This window comes from Tinamus guttatus, unplaced genomic scaffold (genome assembly GCF_059628265.1).
Source record: "Tinamus guttatus ecotype Peru unplaced genomic scaffold, ASM5962826v1 Tinamus_guttatus_pri_ptg000246l, whole genome shotgun sequence".
Classification (NCBI taxonomy): domain Eukaryota; kingdom Metazoa; phylum Chordata; class Aves; order Tinamiformes; family Tinamidae; genus Tinamus; species Tinamus guttatus.
The window spans coordinates 54,410-78,238 of NW_028288780.1; the positions used below are offsets into that span (position 1 = coordinate 54,410).

Here is a 23,829-nt window from a genome sequence, read left to right on the forward strand (position 1 = left end):
TCACAATAGAAAAGGTGAAACAAGTTTCAATTTTCTCGCACTGCAAGTTTTAAGGGTTCAATTTCCTCTTACTATAATTTACACAAACAACGGATATTGGCTTTGAGTCTTTGTGCTAAGGCACAGTGCAACAGTCTGAAATTAAAAATTGAAGACATAATATCTGATTTTAACCATCCCAGATACATCATTGAAGCCTACAGTTATTGCCTGTTTAAACAATCAAAACTTTTCCTATTTCAAAAGTTTTACTTAGTGTAAAAAAAACAGAACCGCCCCCCCCCGCACACACACAATGCAACAATAATAAAAAAACCACTCTTCAAATAGCTATAGCCCAGGGGATTAATAAGGGATAACACACTTCCTAAAATATGTAAATATGTTTTATCTTGGAGTCCATTTTACAATGAAGCATGACAAAGAAAAAGGCACAATCTCATACACGAAATATTTTCTAAGTTGTTTTATTGTAAAAGTATAAGGCATGCTATCGAATCTCCTGTCCCTGATTACTCTACATTTTCAAAGAATTGTTTCTCCTTCAGCAAACAGAGTGTGCTGCCTTTTATGTAATTTCATACACACAGATGAAACATTACAGCCTTTTTTCTTTAAGGCCAACCTACTTAAAAATGAATAAATTTAATTCTTAGTTCAAGAAAAAGACTGCTTAAGAACATTCATGATCAGGTTTACTCATGCACAAGCTATGCAATATGCTAATAATAAACCATATATTCTAATATCATAGCTTACATAAGATAAAGGGAAAATAACGTAAAGCTACAGAAAAAAATTACTCTGCCTTTTTGTTTTTCAACACTTGGTATTTGGGAATGTGAAGATCTTCAATGCTCTCTGCAATTGGCTTATTTAGTGTTTCTGGTAGAAGGAGAGTCAAGAATCCAGCTGACAGTCCACTGATTCCAAACACCACGAATGGTACAAAAGGACCAAGAGATTTCTGAAATTAAAAACCCATAGTAAAAACCCAACATTATTTCCTGATCTGAAAAACACATGATCCATATGAACTACTGCCAAAACCATATCCAAACAATCGTCCCGTACTTTTAAAACCATCTATGAAGAAACAGTGTCATTTCCCAGGAGCAGCTTCTTATGAAGATACATGCCTAGAAGTACTCAGATACAGAGCAAAGCTCAGATGGACCCCATAAAGAATGTTAGCTTTTATTCTTTCCAGAAAACCCATTTTAAACATCTTGTTCCTTAACTGTTGGAACTGACTGAACAAGCTTTATTTAATTTTTCCTTAAAAGACAATTTTTTCAATTTTTGCAAATGTATCAAAAGTCAGCAAAATACTTTGAAAATTTCAAGAGTTGTGAAATAAAAAGTTAGTAATTAAACAATCTTACCATAGATGGCACAAACGGAGCCAAAATGCCTCCAAATCTGCAAGACATGGAACAGACACCCAAGCCAGCATTTCTGTTTCAAATAAAGGATGAAAGATGTGTAGTTTTAAAGCAGGTAGATCATTATAACATGGATGAACATGCAGCTACACTAAGTTAACCTCTATTTTTCCTTTAGTTATAAACAGAATCAGCTACAGGCAGAGATGGAAGCCCCTCAGCAGTCACTCCGAGATCACGCAGCAGCAGTGCACCCCCTCCAACCTGTCGCTCGTCCCTCCGCAGACACGGCCTGCCAGCAGGGCAGCACCACGGGCCATTCCCGATGCGGGCGCGCAGCCGCTTCCACCGTCAGCAGCATCTTTGGAGGGAACCACCTCTTTGGTGCCTGCAGCTCGGGGCCGTGGCAGCAACCTCTCCTCTCCTGCTTCAGGTTACACAGATGAAAACTCGGTGCTTACTTTCAAACAGAAAACAGCCATTTGCCCATGTGAAGCCTGGAGCATCTGGACACATGTGTACTAAGTGGGCTGCTGAATTCTGTGCCGCCTTCAGTTCTTGGATAACTTCATAAAAATCTAATCTAGACTAAGTCATAATCAAAGCATAGTTATAACAGCAGGATTCTCTTCAAAGGCACACACACACACAGAACAAGAAAAGCACATAAGTCTTTCACTTCCTATCAGATGCAAGAAGCCATCCCGTCTGTGTCACTCCTAATAAATGGTAGCCAGCAGCCACTTCAAAGACCAACCCTAGCACCAGTGGTGAGCAAGTGACAAGCAGCAAAAACCTCACAACATCTGTTCCCTTCCCAAGGCTCTCAGCTGCTTCCTCTAGCTGATCACCGCTGCCGGTCACACCATGGAGCTGAGCTTCCTCCTGCTCACCCCCATTTCCTTCCTCTTATCTGAGCACTGAAAGGCAGCAACAGAATTAACCACGACCAGCACAGAAGTGACCTGGGTCACTGGCACAGCAAGCACACCCAGGTTCACATCCCCTCCTAAGCCTTGTGCACAGGATAAAGAAAACAGGTGGTGGAAGGATCCAGTAAGAACAGAGTGACTGTAAAAGCAGGCAGAGCAGCCTATTTTCTCTCCCAGAAAAGACAAATGGCCATCCACACGTCTTCAACTGAAGCAGCATCAACCCTAACTCCGTAAGGACCGTAATCCTAGAGAGGAGTGGAGCAAAAGGAGATCACACATGCAGTATATTTTGTTTTGATTCCTTGCAACATGAAAGCAGTATTTTAAGAAACGCTCAGGATCTAACTAACCCAGGCTCAGCACAAGGTGGCTGTTACCCAGCACGACGTTACGGTAACGGAGCAGCAGAGAGCCCACGAGCACGTGGGAGCGCCGGGGAAGCGCTGCCGGCCCCAGCTCCGCGCTGCCCCTCACAGTGCAGGGAGCACTGCTGGCCCAGCTCCCTGCCGCCTCTCCTGCCTCCCCTCACTGCTGGGGAAGCGCTGCCGGCCCCAGCTCCGTGCTGCCCCTCACAGTGCAGGGAGCACTGCTGGCCCAGCTCCCTGCCGCCTCTCCTGCCTCCCCTCACTGCTGGGGAAGCGCTGCCGGCCCCAGCTCCGTGCTGCCGCACATGGCGCTCAGGCCGCGAGACCCACCGACCCGAACCCCACAAACCAGCCTGGCGCACGGGGAGCACAGGGCTGCACAGACACAAACCCAACTTGCTCCGGGCCCGCGGCAATCGCATCGGCATGGTGAGGGAGCCAGAGAGCAGCCGCTTCGTCTCTGCGACCAGACTCTTGATTACATTCTGTTCCTGAACACAGAAAATAAGCTTCCCTTCTGTTTAAAATTTAAAAATAGTGAAGTAATGTTTTCTTGAGCTTTTCATAACCAGCAGGTATTTTAAAGACACGTCAAGATGGAGAAAAAGAATCCCAACCCACGTACTGGTTTCTGGCACCTTCCCCATTCTAGCATGAAATGTATTTGCCTTCGTCAATGCACCAATTAACGAGATAAACACGCCAAGCACATTCCTCAGTTGTCAATAATAACACTCCATTTTAAAATCTTCTTATTGACAACTATTTTGTGCAAAAATTCCTAAAGAAGAGAAAAAAGTAAGAAAAGAGAGAAAAGCTTTTTCTAGCCCTTCCGCAGGCTTTGCAGTGCTAGGTGTCTAGCGCCCGGGCGCGAGGACGCCGCGCTGCAGAGCACGGCCAGGATCCCGGCAGCTTGCAGGGACCACCAGATGGTGCTGATGACTCGCAGTGCACTAACCACTCACCAGCACTGTTTTTGTTGCATAAGCTGTAATATTTGCAATTAAAATGCCAGACGGGTATCAAACACATTTATATGCAAGAACTGTCATGTGGGAGGATTTTTCATGAGATATCTCCAACATAATAGCTTAGTATATTACTCAACAAGAGTTGTCTAATAAAGCTGTAGAAGCAGCTTCGGAAGTCGGTGCTATACCCCACTAGTACTCTGCATCCTGACTCACATCTCTTAGTTCTGGTACCAGAATATCGGTGCAGAGTCGCAAATGAAGCTCCACTTCATTTAATTAACTTTTTTCTTTTAGGTCTCTAGCCACAAACACCTGATTTCAAACACACGGAGGCGCTACCGTGATTCCTGCTGGGTACGAGCTGTCTTCTATTTGGCACTGAACAGCAACAGGACTTCGGAAGACGAAACTATCCTGTGTCATGAGAACATCGCAAAACAAGCAAGAGAAACAAAAAGAGAAACGCCCCCACCAACTTTCCACCCTCTGTTTAATTCTATTCTCTGCCTCAGGGGAGCAGAGGGGACAGGATTCAAAGGACACATACACACTAGAAACAGCTTATAGCAGTTTAAAAACTCCACTGGGGAAAGCAAATCCCCAAACCCAGTTTCAGCGAGCATGTCTGGGACATGCATACTAAATCAAAGCCTTGCATACGAAACCTTTGCCAATAAGCACAAGCTCAGAAGCTGCAATGCACTGCCGTTCCCCCAAGCTTTATCGCGTAACATAGAACTTACAAAAACTGAGTTCACATTCGAGTATTTCCGCCTCCATTATGTATGGAAAATTATGAAACTCAATAAAAAAATCCCAAGTGAAGCAGCCACCTCCTCTGAACAAGCATTTTGAGGACCCTTTGGACATGGGTGGGGAGCTACGACGAGAGGTAAAGCGGGCAGGGCTGTGTGGTACTTCATCTTCCTGCCATCAGCTTCGTTTGGGACGGCAAGAGAGCAACCTTGCAAAGAGCCAGTTGGAACTATGAAATAAAATCAAGTTTTTGCCCACTTGTTCATAGATTCAATGCTGTCAAGTGAGTCACTACCATATGGTAACTCTTAAATTAGTTGTATTGAGAATATTTGATTCAATAAGAAAGATATGTAAAAGTATTTATTTTTCAAGTAGCCATGAACAGCAGTTGTATGGGAGATTCAAGTATATAGAAGCACGGTAATTATAAATATGGACTATGCAGTAAGGATTAAATTGCATACACTTCCACTGAAGCATTACGTTTGGGTTTGTACACAGTAAAATTACTTCCTAAAGTCAATAGCAGAAAGAACAAGCCACACACACCCTGCACTTGGCATTGCAGTGTGAAAAGATTGCTCTTCATATTTTTATTCTAAATTTAGACCTAGTGGAAGATACTACAGACAGCGAATCAATGCCAAACATGTGACTAACAAGAAGTAGTTTCAAGCCCTGACAAACTGCACATCATATACTCTGATCATAAGAAAAACTAAGAAAATCCTCTTACTGGTATTCCAAATAAAAATAAAAGATCAGTATTGAAGCACATGAGCCATCAGAACCACTGTGTGTGAAAAGCATTTGCCATTTATCCACAAACTTTGTTGTTAACTCACCTCAGTACGGTGGGGTAGAGTTCAGATGTATAAATATACACGATGTTGAAAGCAGCGCTGACCATCATTTTTCCACACAATGCTAGCAGAGTGGGGCTGAAGAACAAACCTTTCAGGAAAGAAAGAAAAAAAAAATCAACTGTAAGCACGAAGAGCCTATTTTCCTTTTCTTTGTATACATTGTTGAAAACACTGATATCATCCGGTCCTTTTTAAGAGACTTCAACATAGTGTCGCCCTTGAATATTTTCAACTTCATTCATCTGATCGAGTTAGATCCTATTTCACCTGAAACAGAAATTTCATCTGTACACAAACAGAAATCCAAAAATTTTATTTACTTTTAAGGGTGATAGATTTCTGCCCTATTTCTGTAATTCACACAAAAAAAGGATACAACCTGCTTACGCTGCTCTCCTTGGGCTGGGTAAGAATTGTCAGCCGCAAAGGTGAGAACCCGGAGCTCGGTTCTGCTGGGACACCCCTATTCTTCTATTACCCAAACATGAAGCAATGAAGAAGAAATTTTTAAATCCTAAACATATCTCAACTTGTGCACCATTTATCTCTCAGGGAGAGCTAAACTGAATGCTGAATACCCATACTTTAGAAACAGAGCATTACTGCACTCGGCAAGTTCTGCTCTTACTGTCAAAACAGAAGAAAGTCTGTCTAGACAGAGAAATTGGCACTCAGAAGCTAGAGAGGGAATTTCAAGTGCACTTTCATCTCTGCGTTCCCTCCCTCAGGGGATGCTACCGGCTGCCTGCATGGGGATCTAATGCAGGATTAGAAGCACACTAGAAATTCACTGCACATGCACTCCTTGTGCAAGCAAGCTGAGATACACACTTCCTGTATTTTCCTCTGAATCTCAGAATGTATTTTCAGCAACTCTTGCACAATATTCCATGATTTTCTTTCCAAATGTAAAATTAGTATTATAAAGCAGGAGTGCAGATTTGGTAACAATCTATAGCTCATTGCCTTTAGATTCTTTAGTTCTTCTGTGATATCTTTGCCTACAATCCCTTCATCACTTAAAGGCCTAATGACAACAGAACGCACGGAATTTGGTGGTAAGCCAGGTATATGGAGGTAGCTGCTTCCGACTGGTGAAGAAAGCTGCAAGTCAAGCTAAGCACAAGTATTTGAGCTCAGCTGTGCAGAGAAGTTCTATTAAGCCATCTTCAGAATTTAGGGAAAGTATAACAGGAAAAAAAAGGAAATAAATGTTGCTGATATTGAGGGACTGTGATTAATTACTCTGTGATTAAGTAGTGATGTCACCAATGTCATTAAGAGTCTCCATTGCAATATTGCATAGATTAGCTTTTTAATTGTCATCTTTAAAGGAAAAAAATAATTTAAATTGCACTTTTGAAACAAAAAAGACTTCAAATTTACTTCAGAAAATATCCAGCCAATAAAGTGCAGCACTCCACTTTTCTGTTTTCAAAAAGGAGTAACTGATGCCAACAAAATTCAGCTAAAGAACTGCAAGCTTTCTTTACTCTGGACAGACACACACACTCCCCATGTCCCTTCTTTGCGAGACATAGCAATAAAAGTCAAAGAAAAGTTAAGGTTACTCTGTTTACTATACCATGTAAACCTAAATGAGAGTTAATTTAGTTATCCCTAGGCTAGAGCTTGCATTTGTTTGGTATGGTATAAAACAAACAAAAGAGGGAACGTGTTTTCAGGCTGACAGTAGCTTTTGAAAGTACAGAATATTACAGCTTAACTCCTGGCCATTGACACCCTTACTCACTATCTTCCAATCTAATATTCATACAAATTCATCAATTCTCAGCAATAAAGTGATCACTGAGCTGGCACATCAGATTTTCCCTAGCCACTGAAAGTGTCCAATTCAGAGCATCAGGTACATTCTAAATTGAAACGGACGAGATGATGACTTGGATCAGATTCTGGGCTCCATAGTACAAGAGGGATGTGGAGCTGCTGGAGAGAGTCCAGCGCAGGGCTACGAGGATGATCAGGGGCCTGGAACATCTGCCCTATGAGGAGAGGCTGAGGGAGCTGGGCCTGTTCAGCCTGGAGAAGAGAAGGCTGAGAGGGGATCTGACCAGTGTCTAGAAGTACCTCAAGGGAGGCGGTGAGGAAGATGGTGAGGGCCTCTTTTCAGTGGTGGCCACCAACAGAACTAGAAGAAATGGCCACAAACCAAGGCATCAAAAGTTCCACAGGAACTTAAGGATTTTTTTTTTTTTTTTAAAAAAAAAGTGAGGGTGACAGAGCACTGGAACAGTCTGCCCAGAGAGGTTGTGGAGTCTCCTTCTCTGGAGATCTTCAAAACCCGCTTGGACGCAGTCCTGTGCCACGTGCTCTAGGTGACCCTGCGTGTGCAGAGGTTGGACTAGATGATGTCTAGAGGTCCCTTCCAACCTTAAGCATTCTATGATTCTACGATTCTCACTAACAAATACCAGTTACCTAGAAATCAGGTCTTGTGAGGTCAAGAACATGAGGTGGAGGTGTTCAGTACCTCATTAAAATCTTAAAACCACTGTAACAAAATCAAGGATGTTGTCAATCACTCCAAAAATGCAGAGTAAGGCAAATTTAAGGAGTGTTCTCCTTAGTAATATAAAGGTCAGATCAGAGACAACAACAGTCCCTATTTCATGTAGGCAATTGACTCATCTTTGTCATACTCAGACTAATTGCCTTTGATTTAAATGATCACATCACTGTGGGCCAAGAACCAGCTTTACTATTACCACAGAGGAAAGACATTTTAATTAGATAAGGTCAAATTTAGTGAAAAAGGCAGCAAGTTTTTTGAAATTTAGCAACTCCTCAAGAATTATTATTCTATACTGATTAGGCGTTATTCACTGCCTTTATTTTGTCCTTTTTTAAAATAAAAAAATCCCCAAAAGTAAGCTTGTTGGACCAAAAAGAAGAAAACAGACTCACTAGAAAGAACAACAGGACGTCTGAAGAGCTGAATTAGCACAAGCATGGCAAATAGGATTACAGGATATTTTCTCTCCTGCTGGGACTTTTTTGACACCAATTGGAATGGATGCCAGATAGCATTTCTCTCTTAGGGCTAGACACAACCTTTAGGCATCTACCTTGTGATCATATTACTGTTGCACTGGGGTCAAAAAAGCTTTAAGGCTAAAACATTTCTACTGATAAGATATTAAGAAAACACAAGTCCTGAGTGGCCACTTTTACTTGTTAGTCTTGGGCAGACTTGAATTTTCAGTAGCTTAAGTAAATATTAGTATAGAAAGCCTGTACTTGAAATGGAAAGAAGAGTGAAAATACAAAAGATATAAACATTTGTGAAGGTCACTAACAACCTTAGGAAAGAGTGGAAAAAAAAGTTTTAAGGACTGCTTCATCAGTCCTTGTGAAATTAGGGACTTTCCCTTAAACTTGTTGCTACTCCACAGTCAGTATGAATCATCTTTACAACTACAAACTGCAGCAAAACCAAGGATGAAATCAAGGAAGGCAGCACACTTCCTGCCACTCCTACAGCTTCCAGATTGTAATTCTGACCCTCATTTCTAGTTTGCAAGCACAAAAAGCTTTTAAAACTGTTTTGTTAAGGTTTTTGATTATACTTTTAAAGAAATGACAAATTCAGGAAAACCACACTTCCTATTTCCATAAATATTACATGTTAACAAAAAAAAAAAAAAAAGTATAGTTTGGCCTTTTAAGCAGCCAAGATCCAATCTCACCACATTGCACTGCAGCCTGACTCCAGACACCAAGACTTTTCAGATAAACTGATTAATATTGATGATTTAATAGTACTTAAAGGGGAATGTGATAGCTGCTCTGACCTTCCGCAAGTCAAGAGCTCTGAGTCAAACTTCTTCAGCTATTAGGTCCTAATCAGGGCCAAACACATGCACAAAAGTTGGAAGCAACTGACAGGTCACTAGCTCCCTGAACAGCTATTCAAAATGAGAGAAAGAGGAAGAGAAGTGCAAACTGATAGGCCTTAAGGCCCTGGCACCCTCAGTCAAGAAGTTTCACTGCTTTCTCAGCTTTGATTTCAATTAACAAATAAGTGCTTGGGCAACAATTCATCCTTACCAGCATTTGTTGGTAGAAACAGAGTAAACATACAAGCAAATCCCGCAAATACCAGGAAAGAAGCCATAGTTCGTCGCCTGCCGCACCTGGGGACAGGAAGAAAACAACAGGCAGGTAAAGACGGTATCAAGGTTCCTGAATCTGTTGGTTTTGGATTTATCTGCAAAAGGCCATCTGAAGTACACAGCAACATCAGGACCAACTACATCTGTTGCACCAAGACTGTTGCTTCAAATCTTATTTTTCTAATCCTGTAAATAAAGTTTTACCCCAAAAGTTTTCCTACTTCTAGCGAAGTTTTGATTTGTAAACTTTTGTATTTCTAGTCTTGAGAAGGTGACCATACCTACAGGAACATGTGTAAACTTCTTGTTCACAGTACTGTGTGAGACGGTTTGTCCTGCTGCTAAAAAAAAAGTATTGTAGTAAAAACAAAGATCAAATCATTAGGTAAGAAGATTGCAATGCTTCTTAATCTACGCTTCTGTTATATAACTTTGATTACATGCCATTATTACATAAAGTTATTTTCTATACTTTTTCATGTTGTAGCACGTACATGCAGAAACGAGCAAAGGCTAATGCTATCGCATAGTGTTTTGAATTAAAAGAAAAGCAGACACCGTGGAAAACAATCACCCATCTCCACACCTGCCACCAAAAGTATCTAAAAAGGACTACAAATACAGATATTCTTAGTAACGAGTTGCATTTATGCAAGAATTTTATATGCTTGTTACTTTAACTCACAGCTATTTCTAATGATTTTTCCATACTAGAAGAAAAACTTCACAACAACAACAAAGAATTACAGTAGGAGCTTTCAATATTTTTTGTAAAAGAAGTTATTCAGCTTTATTATACAATGGCTTAAAAATAAAATCTGATTATCTGACCTGTCACATTCTATTTTACATTAGGCGTGTAAATCTATGTGCACCCTTGCTTTAAGGAACAAACAAATCAAAGAGGAGGAGGAGGAGAGGAGGAGGAATATGTAGTTGAAATTGATGCCCTTGACCTAGGTTTCTGGCGAGTGCAGTGGGGTTGTTTGTCTTGGCTTTGAACTTAGCAGAGCTGGCAGCTCCTTCTGCTGCCAAGGAAACTCAAAAGGCAACACCCTCACTTTGCTGAAGCAAACTGTATTTTTGCCACTGACCACAATGAGGCTAAGGTATTATTGTAGAAGACATTTAAAATGATGATTAAATTAAGCCATGAAGAGCTTTAGGTCTCCGGACTAACTATTCATCCTTTGGAAATAAAAATCCATACAACGAATGGCCTCTAAATAGAGGGAAAAGTATGAAAACAGAAAGACACTGGCCATCCCTGCCTTAATGAAAAGGGAACCACACTCCAAATTTTTCTTTGAAAACTTACAGTAATATTAAAGAATGTTGAAAATTGCTTTCAGTTGTAGTTGGTAAGCTATACAAAAGGTCGTTCTGAACAAAACATGCTCAGGATACTTAGATAGCTAGGGTACTTAGTACTTTATCCATAAAAAACACCAAACCTTTTCTCCTAGAGCTGAAAAGCTCAGCTTTTGAATATTTCAAAAACTAAATACGACTAAAAAGGCAGAAGAATCAGAGCCGTATTTCAGTAAAGAAATCCCTAGAGCTCACTAATTCCAAAAGGTGTTACTGCTCTTAAGGAACAGTAAAGTATCTTACTGGTATTTTTCCATGCTATCTACAGACATAGGCATAAAAACAAAAAATAAATTCTTACCAAGATTTCTCAATAAAAACCATGCAGAGAGGAAATGCTGGAATTTCAACAAGACCATAAAGGGCCACATTTAAATACAGATTTCCTCTTAATTCACCAGCATTTAAAGTTAGTCCATAGTACACAAAGCTGCAGACATACCTAGAAACAACCACAGAAATTTAGATTGTTAACGTAACTACTTTTTAGGGCTCAAATAGTACTGAAAAATTAATTAACATAATTCAGTATAACGTAAACCAAGTTCCACACTGGGAAGACAACTCATTCCTCTCATCCTCGCCTCAAAAAAGGGAAGAGATAGAGAACAGCTCCTACTTAAATGAATCTAACCTTGAAATTTTTCAAATTTCTGAAAGAGAATGTTGATATGTGTACACAGCATAGCTTTACACATTTTTTTTTACTATTTCCATTACCAAGAACCCTTGTGATAAGTTACTTAGTGCATCTAGCAGACATAGCCCAGATGATGCTCAGCAGCTGCACAAGGCAGTGGCGAGCACAGCCGCGGGTTGACGCGGATCGTCGTCCTCCCCAGATCCAGGGCAGCTTTCCCAAAGCAGCCCGTGATCACCTGACACCTTCCGCGCAAAGCAGCCAACACTCCCAGGCCAGTAAAATCAGAGCTGAGCTGGAAAGGTCACTATATAGCAGGGGCAACTCCCTGGCAGCTTCCTTCATTAAAATGGAAATTCTCACTCTTCTAATCGTTAGCGGTCTGAGCTTTAAAGCTGTTGCTATTGCCTTGCTGATGGTCTGGAACTTTACAGTTCAGATGGCTTGTGCCTTACGCAGAGCCCGCGGGACATGGCGGACAGGCGGTGCACGGTCAGTCGCAGCAGCTCTGGAAAGGGCACAGCTGGCCAAGGCGAGCTCGCGCCAGGCCCGCGCGCCACGCGATGCTGAGGGAAGCGCCGCCCGCTCCGGGGGGAAGCGGCGCAGCCTGCGGCAGGCACGGCTGCTCAGCAGCACCGGGACCGGGGCACAGAGCAGCTGCCGGCTCTGCCCACAGCTCCACGCGCCCGGCCCGACAGCCTGTGACAGCAGCACCACCACGACTTCCTCCCGGCGCCGTTACAGCGCAGGGCCACACTGCCAGAACCACTCATTTATATTTACCTAGCAGCGCCTCGAGTCTAAGAGGATGCTGGAAAAGCCTATTTAGTCATGTTTGTCACCTGCCGATGTCCCGCATATCTTTGCTTACCCAAAATATCAAACTATCCATTTTCCCCATCTTAACGTCAAAGCAAAAGCATCTTGGCATTTTGGAAAAGAGCTATTCCACAAACAGACAATAGGGACAGATCACATGTCCTAGATCAGATCAAGCTAAAAAAAAAAAAAAAAAAAACCCACTGTGTCCTCCCCAAAGCTTTGTTCTTCCCTCTGCTCTGCCATATACCAATGATATATACTACCCTCTCCTCCACCTTCCATTGTGTTTTATTCTCCCTTTAAGGCGGTATCTAATATAAATTATCCTGTTGGCATTGCGTCTTGCCCATTGCTTTTCTCCACTGAACCTGTGATATACTTTTGGACCTTTTATTGTTTTAATACACACTGTTATTTTAGACGTATGCCTTTGTCTAATGAGTGTAGTCCTTTCCTTCCTAATACTCACTCAAACACCCATCTCAGCTTTTTATGTTTCAGCTTAGCACGTCACTAAGTCCCTAAGACTCTTGGCAGGTTTTGAAGGAGTTTAAGTAACACTAAGAATAAAAAGTAACAGCAATAACAACAAAGCATAAGCTTCACCACATCCTATTTCATGTGATTACTGTCTGCTATCATTAACTGAGAAACTTTAGTGCTTGAGTGCAACATTTTTAAAGGAAAAGAACGAAAACCTTAATTGTTTCCTGAGGCTGGACTCTCTGCTGTCACTACGTACCAGATGTACATCAGTATGACAGTTCGCCACCGAAGGACTGGGTGTTTCACCAAGTTCAGGATACCTGGTGCTGGTTCATCCTTTCTTAGAGTTCCCGCACATGGCTTTAATTTTAGATTCAGTTGCTCTTTACCATTACTAAGGGCAATATACTGCAACACATGTTCAGCCTCTGCAGTTTTCCCTTGGGAATAGAGCCATCTTGGTGATTCTGGGAGCATACTAGCAAAAAAAGAAAAGCAACACAGTGACGAAAAGCTGAATCCTATAGAGAATACATTAAATCCATCTTCTGTTTTTCCAAACAGTAATTTAGAGCAACAAAAAAATAGTAGAAATTCTTGGGGGGGGGGGGGGGAGAAATCTATTTGCACTGTTCAGCATATTAAAACTCACATACTTTGAGCATTATACAGCCAACCTTATAAAATCACTTTTGGAGACTCTTTACAAAGCACTCACATTCACGTTGAGAGTTTAAGTCTAAATCTTGACTTCTGCTGAACTAAGTCCTCATGAAATAGTACCTAGCATTACCCAGGGAGCATCTCAAATTCCAATTATCTTCAGAGTCAGGAAAGTTTTGTTCTCAGGAAGGTTTATTTCATTTTTTTCCACTAAAATAAATAGTGTGGAGCTCAGGTGAAGAGAAAAAAGAAAATAAACTTGATTGTGAAATTATTTGCCAGGTTACGGTACCAGCTGATCTCTACCTGCACAGCTTCCAAACCACTTACCCTTCCTCACCACAACCTCTGCCTGTGATTCCATTTTCCCTTCCTCCCCAAAGTTGAGAGTGTGCCACTTCATACAAGTGCTAAAGCAAATGGAGTATTTTTAACTAAACCTTGTTCTATTTTCCCTGATACTCCAAAAAGATTGTTCAGATATGCGCCCTAGAACCAAATTACACATTGGTTACTGCAAAAGATGTTTTTTAATACATATCTTAGAGAGAAGGGAGAGTAGTAGTTCTATTTCTATCAGAAACACCACCATGGGGGAGGAAATATATTATCTCTATATAAAATGTTATTACGAGGCCGAGGCTTGGTTGATTATGAGTTGTTTCATGTATTATTTTAACAGATTGCATATCAGCAGACCTATCTAAATATATATATATGCAGATATATGTCCATGTAATGTATACAATGTGGCATACAATGTGCAATGTGCATGCGCAACATACATGTGGGCATACATGCACACCTATATGTATGTGTATCTCTATCAGAAGTCGCTTTTTTCCTAACTCTGCTAGACATTCTTGTGTTTTATCACATAGACAACCTACCACACCGATAGCTCTCTGCATTTCCTCTTACAGCTCATAATTGCTAATTAGTACAAGGTATACTACTTGATATGTTAAAAGAATATTTTGTAACAAACACATGCCAGACAGCAACTAGCCTTTTCAAGTCATTAAAAACTGCTGTATTTCACAATGATTCCTATTATAATGTCTACTGAAGAATTCTAAACCGGAACATGCAAACACAACGGGCACAGGAGCAGACAGGGGGGCTCAAGAGCCAGCAGATACATGGAGGATCCACCTAGGAAGACAAGTGAATTCAGTAGGAAATAAATGAGAACTCGGGACTGCCGTGTGACAGGGAACCCTGCGGAAACTCCAGGAGCACTTCCAAAACTTCCCAGGCACTGAAGTCCTTCCTTGGCAGGGGGCAGCGTTCCTGGCTAATGCTCCAGCTCCCGGCCTCTGGCAGCCTTCCCTTCCCAAGTGTTCCTAGACAGCTGGCACCCAGCTGCTCTGCGCCACAACTGCACACAACTGCAACAGCGTGCAGGAACACAGGCTTTTCTGCTGGGTAACCCTGACTTTGTTTCACTTAGAACTTACTTCACTTTACCCTGATTACAGGGCTCTGCAGTATAATTTTCTCTCGCTTGATTCTTAAATCACAGGGAAAAGTCACTCTTTTGAATGGCTACAAAAAAAAGCAACTATTAAACAAATGCAAGTGCACAACTCCTCTTTATCAGCACAATAAACACGAACCACTTACAAGGAGAGAAGAAAGAAGATGACTCCTGGGGTGTTTGACAGCAAGGCGAGGTAGCGCCATTCCCTGACGCAGTAGCCCAGCAGCGCGTACACGGCAATGCCGACCGCAAACGTCAAGTTAGTTAACGAGCCTGAAAACACAACACCAAAATGGTGACTACAGAAACCAACAGCAAAAACTCATATGCAGAAGTCTTAAATTTCTAGCCAGTGATATACTTAAATAGCATACCAATAAAACCTCCATGGCACTTGTCAACCAGCTGGCTCAAGTCAACTATGCACTCCCCATGGGAAATGCCTTCGTAGAATATTAACTCTTCCCCTCCTTCCTCCCATCCCTTCCTCCTTAAGAAGAAAGGAAAGAGCAAGAAAGGACCAGGAACCCACAGACCAAAGAAGATCTGAGGACAGGAAGGGGAATGATGTGATTTGTTTAGGCCTATTACGGTCATCTTGAATAGGGGTGGAAAGCTGGAACAAAAATGGGGAAAGAGCTATAAAAATACAAGGAGTGAATTAGGTACAAAAAAACAGCTGCAAACCAGAGATACATTAGAGTAGATCTCTGATGAACGAGTAAAAATAAAGACTTTAAAGAACCATGAGGTCAGCTTCAAAGCCAGAAGCCTAGCAGAGAACTGTGCAGACTATTAGAGCAGACCTAGTACTAACCCAGGTGTTCTCAGTTACTGCCCATCTAGCCTAGCTCCCAGCCAGCACACAGGAGAGCTTCGGTGACACTGCTGAGCAGTGCTCAGAGCTTCCTCCTCCTTGCAGCCACTGATCAGCACCTCTTTATCAACTGCTGAGAGGAACCAGAATAAAGCACCTAAAAGGACAAGCTGCACCAAAGTGTCTCTTCGGTCCTCCGGGAGGCTGGCCCTGGCCCTGCAGGGAGGAAGGCTGCGGAGAGCCGAGAGACAACAAGAGGGAAGGGAAGGAGGGCGGGAGAGAGAGGTGACATGAGTCAAAAAGGCCAACCCAGCAGAAAAAGACGACTCAGTACTTAAGCAAAACTAAAGTGGAAAACTATAGCCAAACCCCAACCTCCTCACGCATCCCCAGAAGTTCAGAAAAAGAAAAAAAAAGAAATCATAGAATAAGATAACTGCAGAACTGGGAGAAAGAAATAAGCTCACAGTCACAACAAGTCAACATTTGGAACAAATTTTCCCCCATGTTGTGGCTGCCAGAAAAGCACTGTGGTCTGAGTTATTCTAGCTTTACAACCGGTATGACAAATAATTAAGTTTATTTTAAGTCTTGGTAGCAGCAAGCCAAAAAGGACCTTTAAAGATCCTGGATAGTCAGCACATCCATCAGTGGGGGAAACCACCACCCATAGTGTGGGCACCAAATCATTCTGTGGTGCAGGGAACTTCAAAGACTACTTGAAAGAATATTTTCCAAAGAGATCATATAGCATCATTCAGAAGCTGGCAGGATCTTCTGAAAGATTATAAATGAAGCAGTCCACAAACTGAGAAGTTTTAGGAATCCTTGTGCTAGTTTAAAGACCTCAGAGATTCACCATTTATCAAACAAACCCAATCCTGTCTTCCATGTGCAAACAACATTCCCACAGAAATTAGAACTTGGTTTAAAAATCAGCACGTTTGATTTATGCTATAAGCAGAATTCTTTTGCTACAAACATGCAAATTTAAAGAGGTATTGGTAAGAACAATATTTTGCATAGTAATAAAGATTAAATACTCCCAAATCCCACCTGTAAATGACCAGAATGATTTTCCTACATATTCTTGTGTTAGAACAAAAGACACAAGAGCCATTCCACCATTCACAATTCCGACAAAAAAACGTGACACCGCAAACACATCATAATTCGGAGCTAAGGCTGTAACATACCCAAAAATGACATCAAAAAATAGGCCTGTAAAGAGAGAATAAAAAGATTAGTTCTTACTACATGCAGGTTAAACTGAGAGCAGCGGGGGGAGCACAGTAACTTATCTGCTGTAATGATTACTCTATGGTACTCTAGGGCCTCGCATTTGCCTACGTAAACTCCTGTACTATGAACATTACAGCTACCTGCAACCCACTCCCTTGCGACCTGCAATCCCAAAGGGAAAGTCTGACACAATGTTATCATTAAAAAAGACACAGTTGCAAACATAGCTGGGAAATAAGCTATCAACATGAATTACTTGCTCTGAAGAAGTTGAGGTAAATAATGCTCCTCAGGAAAATTACTTGCATTAGGAGAAATACAGTAGGCAGATGCAATCAAATACAGCATCATGTTCACATATTTAGGTACATATATATATCAAAACCAAGATCTTTTTTAATCGACTTTCCAGTAAGCAGAAGGATAAACACACCAGGCTGTATGCACATAACCAATTTTAGTATCATTCCACTCAGTACTACTAATCTCTGTATTTCTAATTCAACTATTAGCAACATCTGAAAAACCTATTTTAGCTTGACATCCAAACTGTCAAATCATTTAGTAGTCTTACCTGATATATAAACTGGTTTCCTGCCCAGTTTATCTGACAAAGGGCCAAATGTAATATTTCCAATAAGCAATCCAGCAAAGAAGAGGGAAGATGCGAGACCCACTTTGTAGGCTTCTCCTTCTACTAGGTACCACTGTCCAAAGAGAGAAAGCAAGCAAGCCAAGCACACTCACACAAAGAAAACTACCACACTGTCGTTAGTGCTACTAACAGCAAGTTGCTGATGGTCCCCAGAAAAAAGAAAACTATCAAAATTTATCTGCTGCCATTTCCCCACTCCTCATTTTACATCTAAGTAAAACCACACACAGAGTTTGATAGGTAGGCAGGCACATCTCCCCTCCTAACACAAACTCACATCTCTTCTTCCCCTCCCCAAGAAATTTCATTGTACTAAGTGTGCTGAATTTCAATTCTATAACCTTTAATTAAATCTATCCTAATGACCAAGCTTTTACAATTAGAACCTGGAAAGATTGTTTTTAACAGCTTAGCCATTTCAGTATTTAAAAGCTCAACTACGGGTTTCTCTATACGATGTATTATATATCTCATTGAGTTAAACTCAGGCAGCATAATCAAAACCTGGCGGTTGGCACCAAGCAGGTCAAAAACCAAACCAAGCTGAGGGAGCGAGGCTTGCAGGCTCGCCCAGACCCTCTGCCCCTCTCAAAATGAGCATTCCCCAAACGCACTGTTGTGAATACACACACTGAGGCATTTGGGACAGAGCGGGAAGCAAACAAAAAGGTTTATAGGAGTGATTTCACAAGTAAAGAAATCAACTAAAAAAGCTCTATCTAAACATTTAATAACTACTAAAAATATGGCAGGAAATTTCCACGGGAACAGAAAAAACAAGAGATCAATATTCACACCAACACATGCTGACTTTTTTAAATGACATTTATCATAGCATGGTCTTTGTGCAAAAAAGGAAAGGTAAAATGAGGCTTTTTTAAAAACAAAACAAAACAAAAAAAAAAAACAACAAAAAAAAACAAGTGAAAGGGCAACTCCAGGGGAAAAACATGACCAAAATATTATACAACACAGCAGGGCCTCAGCCCTCAAGGGGTCCCCTTGAATTAATACAAACCCCCAAGGAATATTAGGAATATTGATGCAATAACCCTCAATTTTGGAAGACTTGAGGATGGTCTGTGTGGGCGAGTTTCTGTACAGCAGTGTTCGTAGCTGTTTTCTATTATTATTCTCATTAAGAAACAGATTCCAGCCTATTAGGAGGTAATGAGAGCTCCCCAAAACATTTGGTTTCTTAATTTTCTGAATGGACGCCACAAGTGAAATAGTCCTGGCCCCAGACAGGCACCCTTCCCTCAGCTGGGATAAAAACAGCACAGCAGAGCACTGCTGGCACAAGTCTACACTAGCCCTCCCCAGTGTACAAATTACTGACTCACAGCTCTTATCCAATGAAACAACTAAAACCAAAAACAAGCTCCACTCCACTTAAAAATATAATTTTTTTTTTCTTCTACTGTGCATCTGAAATTGAAGAGTGATCCTGGAAAACATTAATTGAGAAAACCTGTTTCTGACAGAGGATATGATCCAATATTGCATCATTCCTTCTCATGTCTAATCGATACATTTTTCCAAGATAAATATTACATGGTCACATCCAAGATAATGGGACAAAAGCAAAAATGGGCACAGGCCATGCCAAGTGCTAATTTTTCTCAGTAAAGTTACTGAAAAACCGCTCCAGAAAATTATCAGGAAAAGCCTGACACTTTATACTAAGTGAAACCACCTTCATTTCATTTTTTGTGGCACTGGCAAAGATGCTTAGACCATGTGCTCTTGCCTGAGTGGTTATATCCCAGGGATTAGCGAAAGGCAAACCCAGCTTTTCACATGAAACTCATAAGACATCAGGATTACAGGTCAAAATTCTGTCTCACAAAACAATTTCCAATCTGTTCCAATCTCCTACTCTCACCGCAAAAACATCCAGACCTGTGGTGCAAGAATTTAACTTTTGTAATAGTTTTACTTTAAAATGCATCTTATTTGACAGCATGATACAAGTTATGGTGAAGATTAAGTGAACAGCACAAATTGCTTAGCAACACAATTGATCTTTTGCTTGATAAAGAACAGGAGGAGCCTGTACTAAATTCAAGGGTGAAGTAGTCAAGGGATGCACTGAGCATCATTCTCATTCGTAATAACTTTCAAAATCATTTGAGAATAAAGAATACTGAAGAGAAAAGAAAACTTAACACAAGTTAAAGTCTTGGACTTCAGAATTAAACTAAGAATTTAATCGTGTACTTTCTGATTAAGAAAAATAACATGAGAGCCAGAATGGGGGGAGGGGGGGTATGATAATTTTTAATAGTGCAAGCAAAACACTAAATGAAGTCCTATTTGGCTTTTCCAAATAAGAGTCTTGTACTACTGACATAAATTCACAAGTGGAAAAGAAACAGTTGTGTGCGAAGGAAGTACTTGCCTCAGTTACTATGGAGGTGAAGTTATTTGCAAAACGGATGCGTTTGGCAAGCTCAGCTCTGCTAAACGGACTTTCTTCTTGGTCAATATGATACTCAGGTGCAGCTCCCACAAGCACAATAAGCATCGACTGACAAGCCACATATACCTTAAAATAAGACACATATCATTTACTGCAAACCATTTCCAAGGGAGCTTACCCTTATTTAATGGCATAATTTAAGCATTTCATTAAGCTAATAACAACAATTTCCCTTTACTCAGCATCATGTAGACTGAACATGAACAACTTAAATCCACAGAAGAACTTCTGATAACATCATCATAGTTGCACAGCTGAGATTTAACCCCAAGGCCAAGACTTAACTTTTACCAATTTACTTGCCACAATCATAGACTAAGTTGCTGTGGCAAGTCAAAGGAATGCTACGAGTCCAAAATTTCTGTTGCTGTTGTTTTAAAACAATCTCTACTCTTTGCATTGCAGAGATTGAGATACAAACTTGACCTGATCATTAAGAAAGCTAGAAAGCAATGGAGAAAAGGACTTTCACTAAAACAAAAAACATGCCCCCGCCCCCCCCCAAAAAACAAACACACCTTATGAGGATCTTCACTCTTTCTTTTTAGTTATCCTTTCAGCATATGCAAGTCTCAGTGATCTTCAGCTCTTCCTCATTGGATTGACCAAGGTATTTTGATTCATGCTCTTATACTTACCTTGAATATTCTTGCAAGGCCTTTCTTTTTTTTTTAATATATAAATAGAAGTCCTTCCTCTGTTACAAAAGTATTCTAATTTGAAAGACGTATCTGTGCTAACACGAGGAAGTGAGCTATGAAGGGCCCACCAGAGCCCGAGCAGTAGGTGCGTGCAGGCGGCCGCGCTCAGCGGGGCGCCCCACACACCGCTTCCCGCCGCGACAGCGGAGCCGCTGGCAGGGCTTGGCATCCTGCTGGCAGGGCTTGGCGTCCTGTCCTTGGCAGGAGCCCTCAGAGCAGAACGTATGCTCAAAAGCCAGGAAGAGAAACAGACTGCAACTGTGGTAAGTCACGCATGAGACCAGAAAATGATTTGGAAAACACCTTACAAAAGGGACTATACAGAACTGCCCAGCACCAGTACACGTGGACCAGACCATGGAGCCGGGTGATGGTGGAAGGTGTGACGGGGCGCGCAGTCAAGCGTGGCCAAGGCCAGGGCGGCAGGACGAGGGGATGGCAGGAGAGCCAGCACAGCAGCGCTGTGGGCTGCCGCAGGGGCTCCCCCGTCCCTCAGAGAGGCCGCGAGGCTCCCACCAAAGCGCTGAGAGGACGGGGAGCCCCTCCTCTCCTTGGCAGACGGGGTGCCCAGTGCATGCGGCAGGTCAGGCTGCCGGCCCTGCCCGCCTCCCCGCAGGCCGCCCGGGTTACCAGCTGCGGCGAGCAGCCAGAAACGCCACAGTCAATAACCCTCCCGCGCTGCGCTCCGCGCCTCCGCGGGCCGGGCAGCCACAGCGAGCGCCTGCGGGCAGCGGCGGCCGCGGCCTCCCGCCACCACGCAGCCCTTGGCACCGTTGCAGCTGTGGCACGGGGCAGCCGCTCACCTGCAGCAGCACCAGGAAGGCAGTGAGGCGCCGCTGGCCGCCCCCGAACTCCCCCGCCGCCCCGAAGGCCTCCTCGAGCTCCAGGGCCATGGCCCGGACACGCCGCCCGGCGCCTCCCCCCCCCGGCGGGCCCGCCTCTGGGCCGGCCCGGCCCGGCCGCTTCCCACCGGGGCCACCCGCAGCAGGGTTATTAGTAAAAAGCCTCTAAGGAAGCAGGGGGTGGCTGAGAGGGAAGCCCAGCACAGCCTTAGGCTCCTGTTCAGGGCACGCAGCTAAGGGAGAAGTGAGCAAGGACAGAGCTCCCCCCTGCCCCGGTTCACAGCGAGCACAGCTCTCCCTTCAGGAGCTCAGTTTTGAGGAGCAGGATTTTCCCACCAGGCTTTAATCCAGTCAAGATAAGCACAGGCTACTAGCACAGGCTAATAGTGCTCTGTATCCTTCTCTCCAGGCCTCACACCTCTGACACCATCAAGTACTTTGGCACCTGCAGAAGAAATCCAGTGAGGCTGCTCCTTTAACGAAGGGAAACAGAACTAGCACACAAGTGCCATTCACCCTGTGTCTTTTCATCCAACTTGTAAGGAGTGACACCTAAGACATCTGCATCCAAGGCCCAGGGGGAAGCGTAAGCTGGCCATTCTGGCATGAAGGATGGCAATACTGGTTCTTACCAAATAAACCTGCCATAAATGGGTCCAACACAAAGGCAAGGTAAATAGCTTCCTTGGGTGCCAAATTTCTTCAATACACTTGGCATTGCTAGGAAAAAGACAGGTACATAGGACAAAGTTTGAAAAGTGCAGCTTTAACATTACACTGGCTTTAAGAGTTTTGTTCCTTTTTGTTTAAGCCTGCAAAATTCTCTCCTTGATCACTGCAATAAGCTCTCTCCCTGCAGATGACTTCCCCTTGGCATTCTTGCAAGTTCTCTTGCAGGACATCAAATAGGATGCTGCAGCTCACTGAATGAATAGCAGCATGTGACAGAGCTGGCACTGTTGCCCATGAGAGGAAAAAAGGTGAGGGTCAAAGTCCTGCTTACCTGGGAAGAGTGACAGCAAGGATAATAAGGACTCTCTGTGATCTTTCAGCTTCCTCATATACTGAATCCCTCTATGATTCACAGAGAACAGGGAAATTCTAGGTTTCACGTGAAGTCCTGATAGTCTCTTTACAGCAGTTATCTTCATTCCTACTCTAGTTCAAATAGAGCAGTCTTGTCAAGCTTTCACATTCAGGCAGACTTTCAAGCACAGCAGGCTCCCATTTTGTTCCTGAATGTATCTACAGAAAGCAGGAAAACAATTTGAAAACCTGCTAATGTTATGGATCCTATTAGGGTCCCCCTCAAAGATCTCTTTCCAACTCAAGGAAAAAACTAAAAACAACTTTAAAAACAAAGCAACCTCCCTCCACTCGCACACCTCTCACCAAGGCTGCATCTGCTTTATCCCGAGCATTTCTGGCCAGGGCTGCCTGTTCAGCACTATGTTAGAACTGCCACATCATCACTCCCTGCGCAGGGCTCAGCAGAAGCTGCAGCACAAACATGACTCTCAGCCCAAATCCACCAGTGCTCCTGCTACTTGCTAAACATTAGTAGAAGCAAGAGGGGGGGGAAAAAAAGCAGTATTTTGACAGCCACAATTCCCTTCGTAGGTGGCATTTGTGTACTGTATTAACTGATATGAAACAGAGTCACTTTAATAGTCTGCATTTCTAGGATAATATTGTCAGAGTGCATAACAGGCAGTTATAAATAGTAGTAAATGAAACCTAGAAAATAAAGTCTGGAAAACTAGGTTAGCTTTGTTTGTTTCTCCCTCCATGATAACAGCATATTTGATCCAAGATTTCAGAGACCTGAATTTATCCATTCAAACATATGCAGTTTTACAGACATACACACAAAATAAAGTTTTGTTTTTCTGAATTCCAAGGATTCCCAAAGAACCTTTGCTCTTTTAGGGGCTTAAGCATCCCATTTTAACTTAACCCTCAACAAAACATCTAAACAAACAGGTAAAACCAGTGCATTTAAGTTACCTTAATAGTATAGGTTTCACTCAAGTGTAAATCAACACCAGGCTCCCTAACAAAACTTCAATGACAGTTTAGTCATTCTTCAAATAGTATTAGACTCTCTTTAAAATTCAGTTAAGACTGTTTAACTACAGGAGTCAGAATAAAATACAAATTACAGGGAGGAACTAGCTTGTAAGACATAATTCAGGTAATAAAATATCC

At 42.3% G+C, this 23,829-nt stretch overlaps 1 protein-coding gene across 1 annotated transcript; it reads right to left on the bottom strand.

The window, feature by feature from the left end:
* Positions 1–799: 799 nt before the first annotated feature.
* Positions 800–21,672, bottom strand: LOC104572992 (solute carrier family 22 member 15-like). The gene is made up of 11 exons (XM_088526470.1): positions 21,583–21,672; positions 19,998–20,144; positions 17,516–17,648; positions 16,756–16,920; positions 15,026–15,155; positions 12,993–13,214; positions 11,090–11,230; positions 9,353–9,438; positions 5,264–5,372; positions 1,386–1,458; positions 800–967 (listed from the first exon to the last, which is right to left on the bottom strand). Exons 1-11 carry the CDS (start codon positions 21,670–21,672, stop codon positions 800–802), a joined length of 1,464 nt encoding a protein of 487 aa, XP_088382596.1.
* Positions 21,673–23,829: the final 2,157 nt, after the last annotated feature.